Raw genomic sequence first — 25,524 nt, forward strand, 5'->3', positions numbered from 1 at the left:
TTATCAAATACTGGTTAAAATATCTCAAAACATATGCATTTTTTGAGAAATGAATGATGTCCATTCTTTAAGTGTTACCTTGAACTTCAATGAAGAAATGCACATAGACTATAGGCAAGGAACACTACTAAGTGATAGAGAAGCTGCATAGTATTCATGAGGATCTTTCTTCCATCCCCAGGACTAGAAAAATAAAACAGGAAACAAAACAATGGACAGGGACAAACCACAATGGTAGAATACTAACTAACAACTATAACAGTCAATCATTCCAGAAGCTCCTTGCACTGATATAGGGAATAACTGGCATCAGATAGTAAGTCTTCTCAAATGGGAGGAAATAACAATCAAATTTTTATCTCTGATTGTGACACTTTCTGTTCTTATCTATCAATGGAATAAGCAAAGCTCCACATTAACATTTGAAAAGGTGAAATCTCTGCCTGAAGCAAGAATGTGTATAGATTCCAGATCATGAACAATCAATTTTCATGGAAAATGTCAATGCTTTTTCATTGTCTGGAGATACTGTGAATGTCCTTACTTGGCTGCTGGAGACAAATGGACCTAATAACAGTACTTTATCCAATGGGGCAAAAATACCATTACCCCAAATATCGCATATATTGTACATATGTGCACATGGAGTTTTTTAGTTACATCATGCTATGATACGTTCAGTGAGTTTTTAAAATACGTACACAACAATGTATACACACATATTTGGAAATAACTAAAGAAAATACCTCTGAACTAACTTTCTCGTTTGACGCTTTGATCTCCTTTTGCTGGGAAAGATGATTTGCCAAAATCTTCTCTTGTAATAATCGGGTACTCTGTTCTTGGAAAAGCTTTCTCTGGGTGTCATTTCGTTCATCTATAGCCTAAAAAACATTTCAATTTTAGTCTAATTAGGATAAAGTTCAAAGGCTTAAATAAGAGAACATTTAAAATACTATTAAGCCAGTCACCAGCAGCTCACAGTTGTGATTTTAGTTTTTCAGGAGGCTGAGATCTTAGGATCACATTTTGAAGCCAGCCCGAGCACACAGCACAAGGCTGTGTGACTCTCATCTCGATTAACCAGCCAAAAGCCAGGAATGGAGCTGTGACTCAAGTGGTAGAGTATCAGCCTTGAACAAAAGTACTTAACGATAGTGTCCATGGCCTGAGTTCAAGACCCAGGACAGGCATTAAAAAAATAAATACTGTTAAAAGATAGCACCTTTTAGAAGCACAAGGCATTTCTGCTCACATGAATAAAATTTTAAATTGTTGACAATATGAGGTTTGAACTCAGGACCTTGCAGTTTCTAGGAAAACCAAATGAGCCACTGTGCTATACCTCCAGCACTTTTCTGCATTGGTAATTTTGAGATAGATTTTCACTTCCTGCCTGAATGTGTAACTAGACTAAAAGCCTCCTTTTATATACTTCCTCCCATAGGTGAGATGTCAGATACATGGTACCATACGCAACTTCTTCCCTTGAGATGATTTCTTACAAACTTTTATTTATCAGGGCTGGCCTAGAAACACAATCCTCCTAATCTCTTACCTTAACACATAGTTTGGATGCCAAGCATATATAACCACACAATCCATTGATTGAGAAAGGGCCTTGTGAACATTTTGCCTTGGTTTGCTTCAAACCACAATCCTCATGATCTCCACCTCCAAAGTGTCTAGTATTACACATATAAACCACCACATCTAGCTTGAGTTAATCAAATGTTAAATATGTAACTGGTAGCTAAATTTGTCTAAGTAAGAAACTATTCATGAATACAGGCAGAAGCATATAATCTATTCCATTCAAGTTTCAGCCTGCATTTCAATGTAAAAATTAATTCAATATAAAAGTTCTGATAGTGCCTGGGCTCTGTTATGTTATTCCAAAAATATTTTATACACAATCATGCTTAAACCTCCATTAAAATACAATTTAAAAGTAATTACATTTTTTAAGTTGTTACTTATAAATTTACAAATTCAATGAAATGTTGTTTTTATGACAAATAATTCCTCAAAATGATATACTTTCAAAGTGTTTTGTTGGAATTTTTTTTTAATTTTTGTCACTTGTGGGGCTTGAACTCAGGGTCTAGGAGCTGTCCCTGAGCTTTTGTGCTCAAGGATAGCTCTCAACCACTTTGAGCCACAGCACCACCTCATGAGCACTTATTAAATGCCAAGATTTATAATAAATAACTTTGACCGTAAATACCCCAATTGATTATTTAGAGTGATATTTTGTTTTAAGTCTAAAATAAGGCAGTTCTACACAACAAAACAATCAACAATGGTAGTACTGTAAGGCGATACTGCGGATGGTGTGATAACTGTCTTCAATTTGTTTAAGTATATACTTGTGATGTTGGGACAAACATAAAATCACCAAATACACAGCTCAGACTGTAGTAAAATCATGACAATGTATATTTTGAATCAAAGGGATACCTTTGAAACTGAGAAATATAAAAATTTTTAGCAGATATTAATTTACCTGACTCAGATTGTTTCCTATATTTTTCAGTTCCATACCCAGGGTCCTAACATGGATGTCAAGTTGCTCCATAATTTCAAATTCTTTATTATATTGTTCATACTTTTCTCTTAACTGTTCCTTAATTTTTTCATAAAGCCAATCGATATTTCTTCTTTTCTCTTCTTCTTGTTTCAAGGCAAATCTGCAGTTAAATGTGCTTATCTTAAAGTTTATTTTATTAAAAAATGTAGAAAGATCTATTTGTAATCTATCTCTTCATATGTTGATTTATCACCCTAATAAAATTTATATGCAATTTCTATTCCATTTTTAATTTCTTCAATCTCTTTCAAAGCATATATTTACTAAAAGAACATTTTGCTACTTGGTCTATGCTTTCTTAGCAACTCCTGTAACTATTGTATAAAAGGAACTTTCAAATTATTGAGTGAGCTGATAATTGTAAGACATATTTTATACACAATCATGCTTAAATCTCCATTAAAATACGATTAAAAAGTAATTTTAAGTTGTTACTTACAAAGCTATAAATTAACCAGAAATGAAATGTTATCTTTATGACAGATAATTCCTCAAAATACAAAAATTCAGCATAAGACTCCATGTATCTTCTACATGACTTCTATGTTCATTTTGCTATAATCCATGATAAAGCTCAAAAAACTAATGTTGGTTATCCTCCTTTTTGTGATTCCTTAGTGTAATACTTTCAACATGCTTTGTTAGTTATATTTTATAAACAGTTTAAAAATCGCCTTGGGAACAATTCAAGATCCAAAAATTAACAAAGAGTAACATGTTAAACAAAGGAGGAGGCTACAATGCTTGATAAGAAATGTACTCATTATCTTGTCCATGTAATTGTAACCCCTCTGTACAGTATTTTCACAATTAAAAAAAAAGAGTAACATGTTCTTTCAGATAGAAATTTGAATCCATTTTATGTATATGTGAGAGATATTGAATAAGCTACTCATGAGCCACTTTCCATTTTATGTTTTATTTATGGATATTAAGATTAAAACTATAGCCATAGTGGAAGAGTGCTTAGCCCTATCACCACTAGAGCAATGAAAAACTGTACACACTCCCTCATTGTTCTCTGGATTGAGAAAAATAGCGATTTTATACATTAATAAACTATTGAGAACAATTTTTAAAATTAAATATTAAAGATTCATTCTAATTAATTCTATATTTAAAGGTTTAAAACAGAAATTACTAGAAATATAGAAAATATTTTATGTAAATAATGTTCCATGCAGCATTTATTTTGATTTTTAAAAACTCAAGATTTTATTTGGTGAATAATAAGATTTCTAGATTAAAATGTTGACTTACATAAGTATACATTTAATTATTTTAGGAACTCACAATTTGTCTTATTATTTCCAAGAATTTCACTTCTTAAAGTTGTGTCTTCTGTAAATGCACTCAGAATGTAAGTCAGCAGTTACAGAAAACGATACATCTACAACATAAAGTAAATAGTTCAAACATTCTTGACCTTTCTTTCTTTCTTTTCTTTTTTTCTTTCCTTTCTTTCTTTTTTTCCTTTCTTTTTTCTTTCTTTCTTTCTTTCTTTCTTTCTTTCTTTCTTTCTTTCTTTCTTTCTTCCTTCCTTCTTTCCTTCCTTCCTTCCTTCCTTCCTAGGCTGGCCTCAAACTCATATACTCTTGACTTAGCCTTCTAATGTGCTGCAATTACCTGAAGGTAACCACAGTGACAGGAACAAAGTTCAATTTTGTTTTCCATTACTGGGGATGAAGGCAGTATCTTAAAAATCCTAAGCAGATGCTGAGCTGCACCCGAGCCCTCAATCATTTTCTTAAATTAGGACATCATACCTCATATTGCAGAGATTCTCTTCCTGTTCTACTTTTGCATGCTTTGTTTTTGCTATCTTCTTTTGCAGTTCACTAACTTCTTTTTCCATCTGTTCAACTCCTTCTTGAAATACTTTACAGGCACTGCTTTTGAGTTGTATTAATCTGTAAAATGACTGACCTGTTTTCTGGATTTTTGATAGGCTATCTACATCTGTAAGGAAGAAACCAAGATACAAATGAAAGACATAAGCAATTTTGTATATGAGAACTGTACATTACACATTCATGTTTTGATGCATTATGCAATGGAGAGTTGGACCTATAATGTAGAATACATTTTACTAAACTCTGCAGATAGGGTGAGAATAATGCTCAAGTCTCAAACCCAGTGAAGAAGAAAGTCAAATGCCCATAATAATTTCAGACAGGTTTTCTAAGACAGAAGCATGACCAGTAAGAGAATTTGATGTAAACTCAGTCCAAGAAGGAACCCCTGAGGAAGAATTGTCTAAAGTGTGAAATGAAGGGTGAGAAGGAAGCAGTTAGGCAGAGGGAAAGAGGAGCGTTGTAGTCAATTTAGAGCATATGCTGAGATTCTTTTGTATCCGATTCTGGGCATAATGAACTCACAGGTACTAATTTAGTTTCCTGAAAAATTACAAAGCATATTAGACAAAACACATTAAAATGTTTGGAATGGATATTGATTAATACAGTCTGTGATCTCTAGCAGACAGGAAACAATTCATGTAGCCCATGATAATGTCCCAGTCCTGTGGCAACATTCCAGGCCATGAAAAAAAGAAAAGGAACTGAAATAGAGTGAGCCAGACTGCCTAAGCTGGAATGATGAAACTGAGTCTGCTGGAACTAAGGCAGATTGGAATCACAGACATGACCCTGAAGAGGAAAGAACAGTATAGAAAAGCAGCCTTGGAGATCTTCAGGGATCTCACAGAATAGTTAGCAAAGTACTGAGAACATATGTGCGCTTGGAAAACTTGATAATTGAGAGAAAACACCCGAAAAAAAATAAAGAAATCTAACCTGATACACAGGTTACATCTGCTTCTTCAGGTAGCCTAGAAAAACTCATAATTCAAATGACAAGGAAAGTATAACCAGAAAGTTCTTGGGTCAGCAATGGGGAATAAATAAGCTAGTTTCTGATATTAGCTAATAAGTCATAAGAACAAGAGAACAAGACCACAGAAATAAAGATGATTGTAGGAGCTTTAACTAAATTCTAAGATAAAATTCAAAAAAGAGAAGACATTAACAAAAGAAAAAACAGAACTTGCAGAAATACAAACAGAGAAAGAAAGCAAAATGTACATTAAAAAACAACCCCAAAGACAGTTCAATTTGAACTGTGAGGGTCGACTTGCATATAGATTTCCATTTTTTCTTGACTATTTTTAAGTCTTGAGATGAGTTTAGAAAACTTTCAGATGAATCATGTAGCCTGGAGATAGCAAAAAGTAAAAGAAATCTTATCATGAAGGAGTAAGATATGGATAAACACGGTTTTTCATGTCATCATAAAATATATGCCTTTGTCATGAAAAGTTGGATTGCATCAGAATGTGACCCACAACACTTGGTTTATGCTGCCATTTTAAGTCAGGAGAATATAAACTATCATGAAGACGTGATATTTCACAACTGTACTATTGTAGTCATTTAATAACTACTTTCCTATTGCTATTGTGATGAACTTTAGTGTTAGAATCATACACTGTAGGACATTAATCACCTCTCTGCTATCACTGAAAAAACTGCACTTTTTGTGAAGCCTTTTGGTGAGCTTTTACCATATATAGTATATGTATATAATATGTATATAGTAAATAAATGTTGCAGTCAGAGATGATGATAACTAAATGGATAGTAGTAAAGTCATAGGTAAAAAACAGACAATAAAAAGGTTGAGGGCTAGTCACCAGTGGTTGAAGTCTATTATCCTGGCTATTTTGGAGGCTAAGATCAGAGTATCCTGGTTTGAAGCCAGTACAGGCAGGAAAGCCTGTTATTAATTATCTAATTATCCAATTATTAATTATCCAATTAATTATCCAATTAATTATTTAAAAATCCAGAAGTGGAATTAATGTGGTGGAGTATCTGAGTGGAAACAGCTAAGAGACAGCACCCTGGTTCTGAATTCAAGCCCCAGTAGGCATGAAAAATCATAAACAAAATGACGATTACAAGGAGCAGTCACGCAGAGAAAAGTTCAGTTAAAATTCCTTCTGTTTTTGCTTTCTTTAGTCCTGGGGATCAAATATATGTCTTTCATATATATGGCAATCAAGCACCTTACTAGTAAGCTACATCTAGCTCTCTCATTCAATTTTAATATAATCTACATCTTATGTGAACACATGAATATCCTATGGGCAATGCTTAGCACTGTACGTGTATTACTATAATATGCATAAGAGACTTAAATATGTTCAATGTCCTACCATTCCACTCTGTTCTAAGTTGAGCCAATAAAAACAAAATATTCTCATAGTTAGATTCAAACACCTCACAGTACTCTGCAGTTGTTTCGCATGACAGAGTTAAGTCATCAAGGTCTTCCATGGAATTTATTTCTTTTCTTCACCTGTGAAATAATTATAGTAATTCAGAATCTATACATTTATATAACCTACTAAATATATATATATATATATATATGTATTAGTGGTGATCATTTATCTTTTTCTATAAGCAGAAGCACTGATACTTCTGAATAAAACTGCATTTAATCAAAAAGATAGCTTTTCACGTGGCTGCATTACCTTATTTTTTTCCAAAGTAAATGTTTACATAACCAGATTGTTTAACTTAATATTTAAACATGTAATTTATATTTGAAAGTTATTTTCTATGAAATAATACTTTTATGTGTTAAACTACCTTGTTTTTAGATTTTGTGCTATGCATGAGTGTGTGTGTGTGTGTGTGTGTGTGTGTGTGTGTGTGTGTGTGTGTGTGTGTGTGTGTGTACTAGACATGAAGCTTGAATTCAGGCTGGATACTGCCTCTGAACTATTATACTCAAGGCTAGCACTCTGCCACTTTTGCCCCAACTCCATTTCAGACTTCCTGATGGTGATTTGAGATATGAGTCCCATGAACTTTCCTTCCCAGGTAGCTTAGAACCACAATCCAAAGATCTCAGCTTCCTGAGTACATAGGATTACAGGCACTGGCACTTGATTTCTTAGAATTTTTTTTAATTTGTGGATCAACTCTGCCCATATTTGTAAAATCCTTTCTGGTGAATATGTGAAATCCAAAAAATGTCTGTAACATTTTTAATATAAAATCTCTGTGGTCATAATTTCTTTATCCTATTTGTAAAATTTATAGGCTATTTAAAACACAATGATTTTCTACAAGGAAGATTATTTTTTCCCAGTTCTGGGGTTTGATCTCTGGGCCCGGGCACTGTCCTTGAGTTATGTGTTCAAGGCTAGCGCTCTACCACTTGAGCCATGGTTCTACTTCTGGCTTTTGTGGTTAATTGGAGAGAAAGAGTCTCCTGGACTTTTCTGTCCAGACTGGCTTTGAACTACAATCCTTAGATCTCAGCCTCCTTGAGTAGCTAATATTACAAGCATGGGGCACTGGTGCCCTGCTCCAAAGAACATTTTTATAAACAGAGAGAATAATTAATATTAAAGAACAAAGAATATTGCTACTAATGACATCCTAACAGAGAATTAAATTTGGATCAAACTTTCGATAAGTCAACACAAAAGAAAAAAACTCTAATATTCATTTTCCTATAGTATATGTGATATATATATATATATAGTGATTTATTGTTTTTCTCATTTTCAATAAAACCAAGTTTTAGAGGGAATTAAAATCTTGGAAAATATTACTTAGGTCCTCAACTGGGAGAAACCCTATTTTAGTGATGATTTGATATGAGATTTCACATACCTACTATACAAACACTATGAATTATCCAGAGCATTATAAAAATGTGTTTGACTCATTTCACTCTTCACCATCATTCTGTGAGGATAGAATCTTATTTGACATTTTATAAAGGAAACAACTACACAAAGGGTAGGTAACTTACACTAGTTTACAAAGTTGTGAAAGTTAGATTTATCTTTCAATGCTTTGGAAGTTTTAACAGTAGGTAAGACCTTGTGATCATGCCATGTCTGCTCACCATGACTAATAACAATTTTTCAATTTTGAAATAGTTTTAAAATAGAGTGACTTTATACAAAGCAGATTTTGGAAACTTATTTTCAATACACTATTGACTGACTTGTGTAAAAGAATTCCTCAATGTGCCTATTTATACATTCTTCTGTTTATTCATGCATCAACAAATAATTATTCAGCAAACAATGCATGTCACTGACAAGTTGGTACTGTAGGTTTTTATAAAGGAAAGTAATCATCTATACTAGGATGCCAATAGTTTACTTTTCTATTAAACACATGTGAAATTCTCCCTTTATACCCAGAATCTGAACAACTACTGAATTGCTACACCTGGTATTTGTTTTAACACACTGAAAAATCACAGGTAGATGTGGTTAATGATACAACGCTCTCCTTTGAGATCTTTTTCCCATTTTGTTTTGTGTCTCTGAAAGAACACATAAATTCCCTCTGTCTTACCTATTCCACGCTGGGAAATTGGCTATTTGTGGTCTGCTTGCCCTAAACCCAGAGCCCTGCTCTGTTGACAGTTTCAGCGGTTTCTACCGGATTCTTTGTTTCCGGTGGGTATCGGGTAATCGCAATTTTGAGGTCTGCAGCATGGGCACAGCTCACTTTGGAGTCCATGTGTATCCCCAGGGCCAAGGTGGTTAAATGTAGTAAAACAGACAAGCCCTTCACTCCTTTGTAGTTACTAACAAGATTACCATCTCAGACAGTATTCACGTCACAGGACGATTGTTTCTCCACTTATGTGAAATCATTGGGTTTATTTGGTCCGATTTTGAGTGTTACATGATTTTGGCTTCATGGAATAAACCAATCACTGCCATTCTGCCTTTTACTATAAATAAACTTTTCTTTACTCATGTGAAGCAAGTTAATGTTGTAATAACCCGTGGGTCCCCAAAATCAGCGGGGCCCAATAGTCAGCATGGACCCGTGGCCTGGCCTGCTGGAGGGGGCAGGACATCAAGAGGAGAGCCTCACACTCCACAGACCAGGCCACCAGACAGAGCAGGGCACTGAGAGGCTGACGTCACCGCCCCACGGGGTGTGCTGCCAGAGGGGCGTCCCATGCCACTGAAGGGGTAAGGGTATGCCACCTAAAGGGGCGGGGCGTGCAACTGGAGGGGTGGGGCGTGCTACTGGAGGGGTGGGGCTTCGAGCCCCACGTAGCAATGTTTGTTTCACAATACTCAAAAACCACCAAGCTACATCTACCTCTGCCCCATTGTGAATTTCCAGTTTTCAAACTGAGCTTCACATTTAGCCAATAAGTAGAACTTCTTGAATCTAAAGAACACTTGGATTCAAGAGAGATGAAACGCTTTGTCTTTCATGGATTTGGGGATCATTCTTTTTTTGTAATTTAATTTTTTTAAATTTTATTGTAAAGCTGATGTACAGAGGAGTTAAAATTACATATTTAAGATGCTGAGTACATTTCTTTGTGAACAGAGTTACCCCTCCCTAATTTCCCTCTGCTGCTTGCAGCTCTCCTCTCCCCTAATTGCAAAGTTCATTCCAACATAAAGTCTGGTGAGTATTGCTGTTGCATCAGTTCACCCTTTGTCCCATTGTTTCTGTTATTCTCCTTCCCTTCCCCAAATCAGATAAACTTATATACAACACAAAGTTTACAGAAATCGAAAACAGTGACAATATGGAATAAACCAAAGAAAAGAAAGAAAGAAAGAAAGAAAGAAAGAAAGAAAGAAAGAAAGAAAGAAAGAAAGAAAGAAAGAAAGAAAGAAAGGAAGAAAGGAAGAAAGAAAGGAAGGAAGGAAGGAAGGAAGGAAGGAAGGAAGGAAGGAAGGAAGGAAGGAAGGGAAGGAAGGAAGGAAGGAAGGGAAGGAAGGGAAGGAAGGAGAAAAAAGAAAAAAGAGAAAGAAAGAAAAGAAAGAAAGAAAGAAAGAAAGAAAGAAAGAAAGAAAGAAAGAAAGAAAGAAAGAAATGCAAATAGTACACCAAAAAATCATTTTGCTTCCATTTCTTGGAGTTCATTTTGATAAGCATCATTTTATATAGTTATATGCACATAGTTATTGAGCTATTGTGATCTTCTGTTAAGAATATCATAGACATAGTCTAGTTATTAAAAATGAGAGAAACCATGCAGCCTGAGTTTCTTTGGGTCTGGCTTGCCTCACTTAATTATTTTAAGCCCGGCACCGGTGGCTCATGTCTGTAATCTTAGCTACTGAGGAGGCTGAGATCTGAGGATCATGGTTCAAAGCCAGCCCAGGCAGAAAAGTCCCTGAGACTCTTATCTCCAATTAACCACTAGAAAGCGGGAAGTGGTGCTGTGGCTTAAGCGGTAGAGGGCTCACCTTGAGCTGAAGAGCACAGGATAGTACCCAAGCCCAGAGTTTAAGCCCCACACCAACAAAAAATAAAATATATATATAATTATTTTAATATCCTTCTGGATGTTAGAATTTAGTCTGTTCTCTCATGCTCCTGGATTGGGAGGATTATGATTGTGAAAATGGCAATGCTGCCAATGACTATCTACAAATTCAATGCAATCCCTATCAATATACCAAACTCATTCTTTAATGAAATAGAAGAAGCAGTCAAAAACTCATATGGAACAATAAAAGACCCCAGATAGCAAAAATAATCCTTAGCAGAAAGAACAGTGCAGAAGAATATCAAAACCAAACTTTGAACTCTATTACAATGCCATCATAATCAAAATAGCTTGGTACTGGCACAATAACAGACCTCAGGACCAATGGAATACAACTGAAGACCCAGAAATGAACCTGCAGACATATAGCCACCTAATCCTTGATAAGGGAGCCAAAAAAATAAGATGGGAGAAATACAGCCTCTTCAGTAAATGGTGCTGGCAAAATTGATTAAACACCTATAGAAAACTAAAGTTAGATATATCATCCTGCATCAGAATCAACTCCAATGGATCAAAGACTTTGAAGTACAAGCAGACACTCTGAAAACATTACAGGAAGGAATAGGACTCCTTGGCACAGGCCAAAATTTTCTTAATAAAACCCAGAAACACAACAAATCAAGGAAAGATTGGACAAATGGGATTGCATGAAACTGCAGAGCTTCCGCATGGCAAAGGACATAGTTAACAAGATGGACAGAAAGCTCATAGAGTAGGAGAAGATCTTGACTAGCCATACAACAGAAAAGGACCTCATATTTCAAATATACTTACAACTCAAAAAATAAAATCCCCCCCAAATAAATCCTCAAAGGAACAATTGCCGCATTAATAAATGGGCTAAAGACTTAAAGATTGAGACTTCTCTGAAGGGGATCATTCTTAACAGTTCCGCTGGTACCAATTTGAACTCTGCAGCCAAACAACAATAGTAGCCCAAGTTAGGCCTTGACACGTGCTACTTCACTGACCTTGGTGTGGCTGATTAATTCAGTTACAGGGAACAATCAGGTTACTTAATTTTTATGAGATTTTATTTTAGATACAAACATATTTCATCTTCCTGAGTAGCTAGTACTAGAGGCACATGCTACTGGTGCCAAGCCACAATACCATTTATGATATACTTAAAATTGTTCTTTATAACAGTGACACAAATATGGAAATAAAGAACATAGAAATTTTTTCAGGACATACCATTTAATAAATGAATTGCTCAGTTTTCTTTTGGTACAGCCATAGTTCAAGAACATAAATGTCAAGAGAGTTATTTCTCATCGGTAAGACATAATATGGAACTGAGATGTAGATATATAGAACCTGAAGTCTCTAAACTGAAATCTGAGACACAGGTGCTACCGTCATTCTGGAAACAGGAAATTGTACCAACCGAGTGGGGCTGACACCTCTGGCCTCCTGCCTGGGGATGGAGCCACTGAGAGCATGAGATCTGCAGGTCACCAAAGTCAGGCTTCACAGTGAGGTGGCACTGACTAGCCCCCACCACCCAGTGCACATGGTACTGACTGGCCCATGTCTAGAGATCCTCCGGATAAGCATGGCCAGACAGAAGGGTTGGGTTTGGGAGAAGGTATGCAGTGAGCCAAGGAGGGTACACGGCAGGTGCAGTGCCCATGGGCTGGGAAATTCTCAGTGAGGTTGGCCTAGGGTTGGCGGGGACAGTTTTCAGTAAGAGTGAACAACTCTTGGGAGTGTTCCAAACAAAAAACTCTAATCCCCCCTCAGCTCATACTGTGAAACAACACACAAAAACTCCATCCGTGTATATTAATACCCTGCAGAGCAGACAATCTGTTTATAGGTAAAACAGAGTTGATTTTGGCTTGGATCACTGGCAAATGCCCTCCACATGAGTGCTGACTGGGACTGGTGACAGGTCCACCCCACAGGCTTTCCATGAATGTGGCTCCAGGAATGGGGTGGGCTCTCCCCGACATATGTGGCCCCACTCCCATAGCCACACACACCCATGGGCCTACGGATGTTGCCTACTCATGTGGCCCAGGACTTGCAGGTTCGATGTGGGTGATGAACAGGACACAGTGGATCGTGGAACAGGAGAGCACACATCATGAATGCCTGTGTGACCACCACATGTGCTGGCATGTGCTACCCTTTTAGTATATCCATCCTTACAGTCCAATGCAGTACACAACCACAACCCCTACACCAACAAGGTGAATTGTTCCTCACTCTCCTGGCAAGTACAACAGGAGGGCTGCACCTTTGCAGTGTACCTCAATCACACTGCTACCGCACAGATGAGTGACAGGGTGGAGGGATCCCTGGGATCATCTGGCCATACAGAAAACAGCTCACATGTCCTTTCAAAGTCTTGTGTCTATTTCTGAGTGTAGAAAGAGGGACAAGAATAGGAAAAATTATTTCTTCTGCTCTAGTTGACAAAAATGTGCTACTATGGATAGCTGATGATTTAGAAACCATAGCCCACACAGTTATAAAGCTATAGGGACAATTCCCTACTAGAGAAGCTTTGGCTTGGAACTCTGCAGCTTTACAAAGCAGAAAAAAATTCGATATGCACAGAGCTGCTATGTAGTGGAGTGTTTGAGCTATGCTGGGGTAAGGCTGCTGTTTGGGGATAAATTGACCAGTACAAATCCAAAATAATATCCACAAATGAATATGCAGGACATCTCAACTTAGAGAACCAGCTAAGCAAGCCTAGTCTTGCTTATCTTAGCTGCTATTTTCCTAGGTCCCATATCTGATATAATAATGCAGCATGTATTTGTGCCCTGCATTATCAATCAGATTGTTAATAATGTTTCTTCCAGATTGGAGTCTATCAAGGTACAAATAGAACCTCTTAAGAACTGTCCTCTAGTTCAAAGCCAGCCTGGGAAGGAAAGACTGTGAGACTCTTACCTGCAATAAACCACTCAGAAAAACAGAAGTGGCACTTTGGCTCAAGTTTTAGAGCCCTTGCCTTGAGCTGAAGAGCTGAGGGACAGCGCTTAGGCCCAGAGTTCAAGCCCCATGACCACACACACAAAATATAACATCTGTCTTCTACAGTATTACCATAGTCCAATGGAATGGCTCACAGACCACTGTGATCCACTTAAAAGTCCTCAGATGGAAGATCTAAACCCCACCCATACCTCTCTTGGCAGGAAGCAGCTAGAATGGCCATTGGTCTCCTTTGCTAATGCCAGATGCACAAAGAGAAGTTGGAAGTTCCTGGCTATGTAGTTAGGGACAAAAATGATATCTGAGACCTACTCAATTCCAACTCCACTAGGGTGACACAGAAAATACCCATCTCATTCCCTATGGTCCTGTGGACCAAATGCACAGTCTCTTTCTGGCTGTGGTCCAGCGTGTGTTCCCACAACCTCTACTCAATCTTAAGTGCTATAAAAGCCGACAGGACTATGATCCCATCATAAGGCAACTTTCCTGCTTGTATTCCAGTTCCAGGACTCTCACCAATCAGAACAGAAGCATGCCAGAAGCAAGTTTCTGGCTTTTTGCTGGTTAGCTGGAGATAAAGAGTCTCATGGACTTTTTCTGCCTGGGCTGGTTTTGAACCATAACCCTCAGCGCCCAGCCTCCTGAGTAGCTAGGATTAGTGCCTGGCTTCATGTTGACTTTTGAGGACATAACTGTTTTTCTTGACAGGTGACACTGAGTGAATAAAAGGAAATTTCCTTAGGGCACACACAGCTGACACCTTCTAGGCCATGACTGGTGGCTTATCTTTGCTCTGAATTATTTGGAAGCTTTAGCTGAGCCATCCTGCTGTGGCTGCCCTGCCTTTGCCTTTTTATCTGGGGACCAGTAACCTAGCAGACAGTGTACCGGCACCCTTGGCATGACCCTTCAGATGCTGGTGCCTTAGAACACTACATAGAAGTCACAATCAAGCCACAATCAAGGCTGCAGCAGGAGCTGAGCCCTGGGTGTTGTATGGTCTCAGCTCCTTCCCTGTCCTTTCAAAACGGGGGCATATTTTGGGGGCTATATTGAGGCTATTGAGGGCAAATGCCATCTTTGAACTCCTTTCTTCATAAAAATATTAAGTTATATTGCTACCCACAATTCAAGGCAACGCAGCAGAATTCCAGGCAAAAGAAAAGTCGGAAGATAAGAGATAAAATATGAGCATCAGCAGGGCCCAGGGGTCCCAAGATTCTCTGGCACTTGAGCCCGAGGCCACACAAGCAATTATATTTATTTGAGTTCTCACAGGGAAGGTTACCATGGATACATGCAAAATATAAAGCATCTATATTAATGCTACCATCATAGTTAAAGAGTTTGAGAGAGACACTGGTTCCCTTCTTCTTTTGAAACAGAAGATTGCAACTCAGGGAAAGTCCAGACAAGGTTTCTATATGTTAACCCAAGGTTAAGGTGTCAAGGTCCCCAGCACACCTGCCAGCTCAAGGAAAGAAAGGTGGAGGGGGCAGCAATCCAGTCTCTAACCCTCTCCAGAGCTGTCTGTTTTAATCCTTCCAAGGGCCGCTCTCAGGTTCTGAGTGCTTTCCAGGTGGCTTTCCAACCTCTCAAACCTTTTCCAGGTTTCACAGCTCAGCCACAGACTTCCCTACATTTCTCCCTTTTTATTTATTTGAAAAAGCACTATTATTAATTACTGTTTAAGCTAGGGCAAATTGATGCTAGAAAGTAAACACTGAAAGAGACAAGGGGCCAACAAAATGATCCCCAAGATTGTAGTCACCAGTCCCCGAAAAGGCCATAACCAAGATAGCCATCCTGGGCATTTCCAGTTGTCACTAATTTTTATCTTGTTTAATTCCTTTTTGGGATGCTCCAATTGGCTCTGAATTTTCTGAAAATCATCAGTTATATTAAAACAGCATAATTCTGTAAACTGTTTACATCCTAAATGTTTTTTATCAGCAAATAAGCTATGACAGTTCGATTCTGTAAAATTTTTATTTTTCACTCTTTATTTTTCTGATTATTTTTAGTATTAAAAAAGTGGTATTTCTTGCAAATCAAAACAACACTGAGATACCACCTCACCCCAGGTAGAATGGCTAAAATCAAGAACTCTAATAACAACAGATGCTGGAGGGGATGTGGACAGAAGGGAACTTTACTGCATTGTTGGTGGGAGTGTAAACTTGTTCAACCACTTTGGAAAGCAGTATGGGGGTTCCTCAAAAGACTCCACATAGAGCTCCCCTATGACCCAGCAATCCCACTTTTGGGCATTTACCCAAATGATCACAAGACCATACTAAAGCTACCAGCACAGCTATGTTTATTGCAGCATTATTTACCATAGCTAAGATATGGAACCAACCCAGATGCCCCTCAGTAGATGAATGGATCAAGAAAATGTGGTATATATACACAATGGAATTCTATGTCTCCATCAGAAAGAATGACATTGCCCCATTTGTTAGGAAATGGAAAGACTTGGAAAAAATCATATTAAGTGAAGTAAGCCAGACCCAAAGAAACATAGCTCCCATGGTTTCCCTTATTTGCAACAACTGGTATATGTCTGAGACAAGCAGAAAAGGTCAGATAAAATGTTAAGTGAAATGAACCCCAAGATAAGGACACAAGTGGTTTTTTTCTTTCTTGCTATTGTTTCTAACGTATTTATAAGTTACCACATGATTTTTTTGTTTCTTTGTATGTCCCTCCCCGACAGTATAACCTCAATTTTCATTGTATTTGATGTTGGTATAATTTGGGGAGGGGAAGGGAAAAAATAAAATGTTTAAATAGGGATACAGATTGATACATTGCAACAATGAGATGTACAAGATGCTATGTCAAAAAACAAACTTTACAATTTAGGTGGAGGGGGGGAGTGTAGTTGTGGAGATGGGAAGGAAGGGATGGTAGTGGAAAAACAAAGGAGGAGGCAACAATGCTTGATAAGAAATGTACTCATTACCTTGCTCATGTAACTGTAACTCCTCTGTACAGTATTTTCACAATAAAAAACTTATTTTTTTAAAAAAGAAAATGAACTTTATAACTTTCACGTGGAAGAGGGGGGTATAGTTGTGGAGGTGGGAGTGAAGAGGTGGTTGGGAAAAAACAGAGGAGGAGGCAACAATGCTTGATAAGAAATGTACTCATTACCTTGCTCATGTAACTGTAACTCCTCTGCGCAGTAGTTTTACCATAAAAAACCATACAAAATAATCTCATTTCCATTTCTTGAAGCTCAAAAAATTAATCCCTCAATAATTAATCCTCAAAAGAACATATGCAAAACAAGCAACAAATCCTGAATATATTGTTATATGATGAATACAATATGAACTGTAGTAAAATACAACAAAATCAGATACTTTGTATATACTAGTTATTACTGATGAGAAAGCATATAGTCAGCTATTTAAAAAAATAAGATTGTAGGCAGGTATAGGAGAATATGCCTTTTGCTTCATGTGTTCAGGAGGTAGAGGTAGAAGGACCTCAACTTTGAGGCCAGCCTGGACAATGTCACTAAGACTCTCAATTTCAAACTGTAAAATAAAAGGGCAAATAGCATGACTCCAAGTATGTGCAAGACCAAAGATTTACCTGTGGGTTCTGGTACTGCACTGGAGTTTAGTGTAATGGATGCTGGTAAGGAGCAAGTTACAAAGTGATCTGTATCCTGAGTACTCAGATGTATAGCACAAAGCAGCAGCATCAGAATTGGTGAGAAGCTTTTTAGGAATGCAGAATCTCATGCCCCATCTGAAGCTTTCTGTATTAAAATTTACATTTTAGCAAAATTCCCACTTGATCACTATTCTCTTTCTTGGTAATTGCATTTTATTAGGACTGTGGTTTTTAACTAGGAAAGATTAAGATGAAGAATTGCTTTGGAATAGTATATATAAAGCCCCTACATGGTAGTGAAGGTGATGATGAAATGGAGGTCCAATAGTAGAAGACCTTGACTTCAGACCCCAGTAGCTCAAATGAACAACACAAATTCCCACACATACTTTGAAATATTCTTTTGGTAGAAATGCCAAAATAATCCAGAAGAAATTATCTTCAGAAAACTTCCAGATGAATGTTCTATTTGAAAGTGTATTAGAATTGTTCACTGTTTAATTATAATTTTCCAGTCTGTATTCTATCATTCTGGTCATACGTGAGGGTCTTTATCCATTGGGCCTAACTAGTAATTCATTACCAGTTTCTCTTTAATTCATTTGCCTCATTTGTCAAGTGGGGATAATGGTATCTACCTAATAAGGATTTAGAATAAATGTATTAATTTAAAAGTCTATAAAGATGGTGGAGTAGGGATGATCACAATAGTGGTGGTGGTGATGATGCTGGTGTTGATGGCCATAGTGATAATGGTGTTGAGGAGGATGATAGTGATGGTGCTGATCGAGTGAGTGATAGTGGTGATGGTGATGGTGGTGGTGATAACTCTTACATTGAACGTATCTACCTACATCTTTACTTTGAAATAAGTAATAGTTTACACGTCTTAGATTTCAATTAGAAAAATACAAATAAAGTTATCCTAATATCTATAAAATCTAAACACATTTAATTCAAATTAGTCTTTTAGGATCAACAGTTCTCACACCTCCCTTCTACCTTACAACCAAATTCAACTCCCAAATCCCAGGTCATTTTCCTTCGTGCTCTGTAAGGTTATCTTTCTCTCTGTCACTCTTTCTTTTTCTGTCTCAATCCCTGTCACTCTTTTTCTCTCCCCCTTTCTAGTGTTAGCCTCTCTTTCTACTCCCACCCTATTCTCTTCTTTTACTAATGTGGAAATTTAAAGTACAATTTCACATTAAAATGTTTTGTAAATATAAATTATGTGAATATCTTAACCGAAAAATGGCTCCTTAACAGACCTAAATCATCACCCATCCTGTGCTTCCCCCTAGTGTTCACAAGGAGCTAAGCAAGCCAGAGGACTAAAGAATGAGTCTCATTTTATAGGATATTTAGTTGTAAGTAAATACTTGCAATTGCATCTGTTTTATGGTAGATGCTACTTGAAGGCTCTTGACATGTGCCATCTTAGTATCAAACACTCAAGTCAAAGCAAGACACAAGCATAGCTGAACTTGCTTCCCAACCTCAAATATTTGATTAACTCTAAAACTTCCAATACCTAAAGTACTGTGCAATAAAACCATCTTTTACAAATGTTGGCAAGTGATATTAGGAGCAAAACACAAACATGAAAGGACATATTTTAAAGAAATGGCAAAATATCAACCGTAAAGCCCACCTGAATCATTACGATGAAAACTAGATTATTTAATTCATAAAAATTACCTTTAAATTATAAACCTAGGAAGGAGCACTGTTCAAGTGGAGAGCTAGTACAGATAAAGTGAAAGGCTCAATATCGGTAAAAATAATTTTAAAATTCTAAATGTCCATAAATCTATTTATATATATACATATATGAAGGGAATCTGGCATGGTATAGGAAACCTCTAAAACAGCAATTCAGGACAAAGTAAAAATTACTGAGAAACCAACCCAGATGTTTTAAACATACCTTTAGTTAAGCAGTAACAATCATTTTCTAATATGGCATTTTATTATGACTTTTAAGGAAAGCTGAAATGCATTGTTTTAATTACATCTATTGAATTGAGTTAGTAAATGAGCAAATCTTGAAATTAAAAGATCTGGGGATTTTTTTAAAAAAAGGTAATACTGCTGTTTCCTTTATGTCTTAACACAGATTATTGTGATCCTCAATTGTCTCAAAAATTGGTCACCAAATCAGAAACAAGGAATCGATTAGCAACCTGAAGCCAAAAGTTGAAAAAGGTAATATAACTAAATGGACCACAGGATGTCCTCCAGGCTCTCATCTGAAGATGTTGTATAGGAGCTTGGATCCACTACCATGTCCCTAGGAAGAAGACTTGCGTGGAGTCCTGAAGAACTGTGAAGATTCTGAACAGTAGGGCTGTCAAAGACAGTCCTCATACAAAAAGTATTGGATGAAGATCTTAACTGTTGATTCTCCAACCGAAGCTGATAATTTTCACCCTCTAGCTTCACAATAATCTTTTCAGATCTGCAAAAGGCAAACACCCAGGACTCTGTTACAGATTTTCTACTGCATACAATTGTAATTATGTAAGTTTAATTATATTTATGCACATATGTGTATGGGGATATACATATATAATTCAAACACTGTTGGGAGGAGAGAAGTGGTTGTCAGTGATATTTGACTTAACAGTTATCACCATTGACTTCTGGTAGAAGATTCCTGAGTGTCATTAGAAATGCTTGTATTGGAAATATTACAATGTCAGATGATATCTGTATTAATTTACATATAGCAGACAGGTTAGTATGCATAGGTATAATCAAACAATATATGACACTTCTTATGTATATTTAAGCTATGAATGAACCAGGAATGTTTGTGTTTAGTAAAGCAGTTCAGAGATTACATTGTTTTCACTGTGTATATCTTGCTTGAGAAATCAAGTTTTTGGCTTGAGAATAATACAGAGCTGTAGCTCCAGTGGAGAGGATAGCAGAGTTGGTGATAAAAAAAGAACTAATCCAGCTGGGTACCAGTGACTCATGCCTATAATCCTAGCTATTTAGGAGATTGAGATCTGAGAATTGGGGTTTGAAGCCAACCTGGGCAGGAAAGTCTGTGAGCTCTTATCTCCAAAAAAACACTCAAAAATGCCAGAAGTGACACTGACTGTGGCTCAAGTGGTAGAACACTAGCCTTGAGAAAAAAAAAAAAACAACTCAGTGACAGTGCCCAGGCCCTGAATTCAAGCCTCAGGACTGGCAAAACACACACACACACACACACACACACACACACACACACACACACACACACACACACACACACACACACAAAGCAAAAATTAAAGCAGCTCTTGGGCTATTGGCTCATAGAATCCTTAGCAAGGTATCTGTGTTGAGATCTGCAGATTCTGTCTTCTGAATACATTCCCTTTCACTGAGACAAAATATATATTTTTATTACTTTGGAAATTTCACAACCATATCCTTTCCAAATATCACCCTGGGTAGGACAGTTTGTCTCTAGGTACCCTTGAATGACAAAATCAAGTATCATAGGCAAAGACAGGCCAAGTGCCAGATTATGCCCAGAGTAGACATGCTAAGATAAAAGTAGTACTAGAACCTTTAAGCCAATGGTGTAATCTCCCAAAGAACACAGTTGAACTGTTAAATTTTGTGTTTAAGGAATACTGACAGGTCCTGGTACAAAAACATAATTGTTGTAACTAGAAAGATAAATATTTATTTATTTGATCAGATTAATTATTTAAGAACATTAAGGAATCAAAGCCATATAAAACAAAAACAGAAAAAAAAACACTAAAAAATAGGAAGAATGATAACCTTTCCTACACTGGTAATTTAAAGGGAAACTGATTTACCCATACTGTTTCACAAATTGTATTGACCAGTTAGGTTTCTGTTCCTAGTAAGTTCAATGATCCTGTCATGTAAAAACTTTGTTTTACTGCCTATTTATTAAGCCTCATCTATTTTCTGACTCCGGACTTACTCATGTAGTTTTTCTGACAAGGACTTTTGAAGTCCAATTTCTGTGTAACAGCGCTGTTGATATATCTGTGCCTTTTGTTTAAGAGTATCTGCTTCAAATTTCAGATGAGAGATTTCTGTTGCTTTATCTTGTCTTATTGATGCCAAATGACTCTCTCTTGACTGGTCTACACAATCTCGAGCTGCAAACTGTATCTAAAGAAAATTACAAAGATTCATTGTTCCATGAATATGTCCTGAGCAATTTTTCTGTATTCATTACACATAGAATTTTGTTAGTCAGAAAACTAGTGTTGACATTTAAACTATTCATCATCTCTTTAAATTATATTTAATCTAAAACTTAAATATTTGAATCTAATTTTGTCCCTTTGGTGGTTTTAGGTGTTATACATAGTAGGTACATACTCCTGTATCACTTACAATAGCACTGAAAAATACCTGATAAATATAACGAAACCAATCAAATATTTAGTTTGTAACTTGATGCAATTCCAAGAGCATGCTATAATTTCTACATAACAAAATTTTCTTTTCCTTCTAGGAGTTTTGGTTTTATTTCAAATAATCTTAAAAATGAAGTGACTTTCTAATGAAAATGAATATTCTGACTATAAATTTACTTATAATAGTGGTGAAAACTGAAATATATAATGGAGAAACAAATTTACAATTTGCTACAAAGAAACAAAATGTATAAGTCCAAAATATAGTTTCCAGTAAATTATAACTCATTAGAGATAAAAAATACTCACTTGCAAAAATAAGTTGACTTTTTTTAATTGTTCTGTTAATTCTTTTCTGGCTTGTTCTTTGATCTGCTTTTTATACTGTTCTACTTCAGCCAGTTTTTTCATATAGCTCTTGTTTTGATTTTTTAGGTCTTGTAATTCTTGTTTCAGTTTTGCTTTTTCTTCCACTTGTGATTCACATATTGTTTGCTGAGATTTAATGGACAGTAACAACTGGCCTTTAAGAAACTTATTTTCCTCTTCCAGCTGTTCATATTTTGAAGATTTGAATAGCAGTTTCTCTGAGACATCATCAAACTGTACGACAAGGGATTATAGGTTGTTAACAAAGGAAATACATAATAAGGGAAATAGCCTAATTAAAGCCAATAAATATAGGTTTAAAATGGCGTGTAATAATATGTCATCTCTACCACATTTGGTGGAGATTATTCATAAAATCAAAAAATTCAAAACCATCCAAAATCTCAAAAATACAATCCCTACACTGATTATACTTGTTAAAAACACTTGTGCTTTATTTTACACATTTGTTTCTATATTTGTTTCATAATTTTCTTTCTTAAGTGACTATAATTCCATTCTTAGAAGAAAGATAGCTATGTAAAGATACTTGATATTTGAGTTCATTAGCCTTTTTAAAAAATCTTCTAGTGTTTTATGTTAACCAAATGGAAGAAAAGAATTAGTCTCAGTAAGGAGAGCTAGGCATCTCAATATAACTATTCAATGATATGATCCACACATGCTTTTAAACATAATCAACCACATTTAATAACATTATTTTCTTATCATCTGATTCTTGCCACAAAAACAGGGAACATTCTAAGCAAAAACAACAAGAAAACTTTGGTGGGACTTCATTGGTTTTAAGTTGTGAAGAAGCACTTTCTTTTGCATACGCTTGTTTGATGACATGGCTCTCAGACACATTTATATACTTATAAATATGTGGGAAATTATGCGGGAAATTTATTCTCTGAAATTACCTGCTCTGAATAGGAATTAGCCTTAGTAACTACTTTGAAATAAAGAAATGTGATATATCTGCTGGGTTTTTCCCCCTAAATTAGAAAATTTAGCAAAATGAAAACTGCCTTTCATTAGAAAGTTTGCCATTAGAATCTAGCCACCATCATACTGTGAGGAAACCCACATGTTGAATCCTCCAATGGCTGGATTCAACAGACATATGAGTGAATAAGAATTTTGATAGCTATAGACTTCAGCTTAGGTCATTTCAGATAATGCAAGGGGTAGAGAAATTTGTTGACCTCACTGTTGTTGAGTAAATTCCAAATTCTGAACACAGAAACTCCACTATTGAAGGAAAACAACTGGCACAGTATTGACAATAATTATATCAGATACCTTTGTGCCTATAGGTAACTAAATATGCTCACAATTGTACTTTTAGCCTCTAACTACAAGCATCCTTTTAGTTACACAAGTTTTCCTTGCCCTTGGTTCTATCTTTCTTGTCTCAACTCCCCATGGGGAAGAATTGAAAGATTTTCTCACTGTTCCAGGAAAGGTCTTTACTCTCTGTTCATCGAGCTGATGATGAGTGTAAAGAAGCATTCTGGCCAACAGACTGTGGCAACAAGTTGTTCAAAAGCCATGGCTTCTGAAGTCCAGCCTTAGAAAGAAATTTATCTGGAAGCCCATGCTGATGGATTTTCATGTAAACCTTGTCCTATAACCCTGGAAAGAATACTTGGTATGATAGTCTTTTTTGCCTGTCAACATTATCAGGCCTTTACTTTTCTCTGAAAATCAGTCATAATTAATAGACTGACTTTAAGTTTAAGGGACACAATTTCTTGTATCAGTGTTGGCACCTATCATGTGTGTCCTCACCCAGAAGTGCTGGACAAGGGGGAAGAGAGGATCTCTGCAAGAAGCTTGCATGGGTCCATCCAACAGAGAAGGCAGCTTGTGAGGAGACAGAAAGACTAAGCACCAAACCCACATCTAATAGCCACATTTAATCTGGAAGATGCCTGTTTTCTTTTGTTTGGTTGTCAATTTTTTAATAATCTTTAAATCATTGTACTAAGGGACTTCAATTCAACCTACCATCTTATGAGTATTGATCAATGTCCTCCCTTCCATTGTCTGCCCCCAGCTCTCCCAACCCCACAATCCTCTCAGTGAACTCCTGTAATAAAACACAACAAGCTGCAGCTCTATGGCTCTTGGTGACTGAAAGACTGGAGAGAATAAAATATAATCTAAAGAAGCCACGGCACCTTGGACAAGCTTTTATAGTCCATGCTTTGTGCACAACAAGATACCAGAATTCTACCCACTTGGGAGGTTCTCTTGCAGAACTCTGGGCCCTGTACAGGATATTATTTTTCTGTAGTGCTTCTTGTGATATTAGTTGTGCAAGGCTAGAAATCTAAGAGTTTCAGTCCCATCTTCCAAATTTCCTTGCAATTTTAAAGAAAGGTACCATTTTTTTTTGGTGTTGGCTTTGAAAATTCACTCATATTTGATTGGTCCTTTATATTTGGTGTTATGTCTATTCTGCTGGAAAAAAAACCTTGTCATAACAGTATGTTTCATTTAACCTTATAAGCCTATGAGAAAAAAGAGAATATAGTATTTCATCACAACACAATGTAGCTTATATATTATATATATTATGAATAGCTTAGATAGCTTATATATTATATAAGCTGTATATAATCTTATATATCTTATACATATTTATATATTTATACATGAGATATATATATATATATATATAAGATATATATGTATTATATAATGGGGGAAGATAAACTTCAAGTAAAAGTTTAAATTATTGTTCTATTTTATTATATTGGGAATTACAATGTCACAAAGGAGCTCAAGAGGGTAAAGTTCTATATAGAGAGACTTTATGGAATTCATTATCATAAACTACTAATTGAAACAGCTGGAAACATACTTAATTTTGTAATGAATGTCAAGGCATTAGCTACACCCCAGTCCCAAAAGCTTAAGATCCTGCAAGACTGAACTAATTTGAATATAATAAATTCTTTTATCCTAGGCTATACTAAAAGTTTTGCTACCCTGTTCCCTCCTCTGATTTCCCAGAAGGATGTTGGAACCTCCTTTTAGAGAAATTAGAGAAACAAAGAAAGGCTTAATGTACCTTACCAGGGTCTATCCTGAATATGAATCACAGACAGAAAAATCTCTCCTTCTATGACCTGACATGGCACATTATATATTTGATCAAGGGAATCACTCCTCCTGGAGTAAAGTAATTCCTTCGTTGCCATTCCTAGTAGACGT

The 25,524-nt window shown here is 36.3% G+C and overlaps 2 protein-coding genes across 4 annotated transcripts in view; both read right to left on the reverse strand.

The window, feature by feature from the left end:
- Positions 1–9,088, reverse strand: part of LOC138806217 (ankyrin repeat domain-containing protein 26-like) — a 31,225-nt gene extending 22,137 nt beyond the window's left edge. For both annotated transcript variants that reach the window (XM_069991748.1, XM_069991749.1), the window contains exons 1-5: positions 8,980–9,088; positions 6,807–6,949; positions 4,357–4,549; positions 2,507–2,690; positions 747–884 (exon numbers count right to left, since the gene is read on the reverse strand). In XM_069991748.1, the coding sequence (XP_069847849.1) occupies positions 747–884; positions 2,507–2,690; positions 4,357–4,549; positions 6,807–6,927 (636 nt within the window). In that variant the 5' untranslated portion in view covers positions 6,928–6,949; positions 8,980–9,088. The remainder of the gene's footprint in view (positions 1–746; positions 885–2,506; positions 2,691–4,356; positions 4,550–6,806; positions 6,950–8,979) is intronic.
- A 10,474-nt stretch (positions 9,089–19,562) lies between these two features.
- LOC138806218 (ankyrin repeat domain-containing protein 26) overlaps positions 19,563–25,524 on the reverse strand; it is a 55,330-nt gene continuing 49,368 nt past the window's right edge. For both annotated transcript variants that reach the window (XM_069991752.1, XM_069991751.1), the window contains exons 7-9: positions 22,237–22,530; positions 21,483–21,676; positions 19,563–19,985 (exon numbers count right to left, since the gene is read on the reverse strand). In XM_069991752.1, coding sequence (XP_069847853.1) covers positions 19,742–19,985; positions 21,483–21,676; positions 22,237–22,530 — 732 coding nt within the window. In that variant the 3' untranslated portion in view covers positions 19,563–19,741. The remainder of the gene's footprint in view (positions 19,986–21,482; positions 21,677–22,236; positions 22,531–25,524) is intronic.

The sequence above is a fragment of the Dipodomys merriami genome, unplaced genomic scaffold, assembly GCF_024711535.1.
Source record: "Dipodomys merriami isolate MVZ:Mamm:240054 unplaced genomic scaffold, mDipMer1.0.p SCAF_4, whole genome shotgun sequence".
Taxonomy (NCBI): domain Eukaryota; kingdom Metazoa; phylum Chordata; class Mammalia; order Rodentia; family Heteromyidae; genus Dipodomys; species Dipodomys merriami.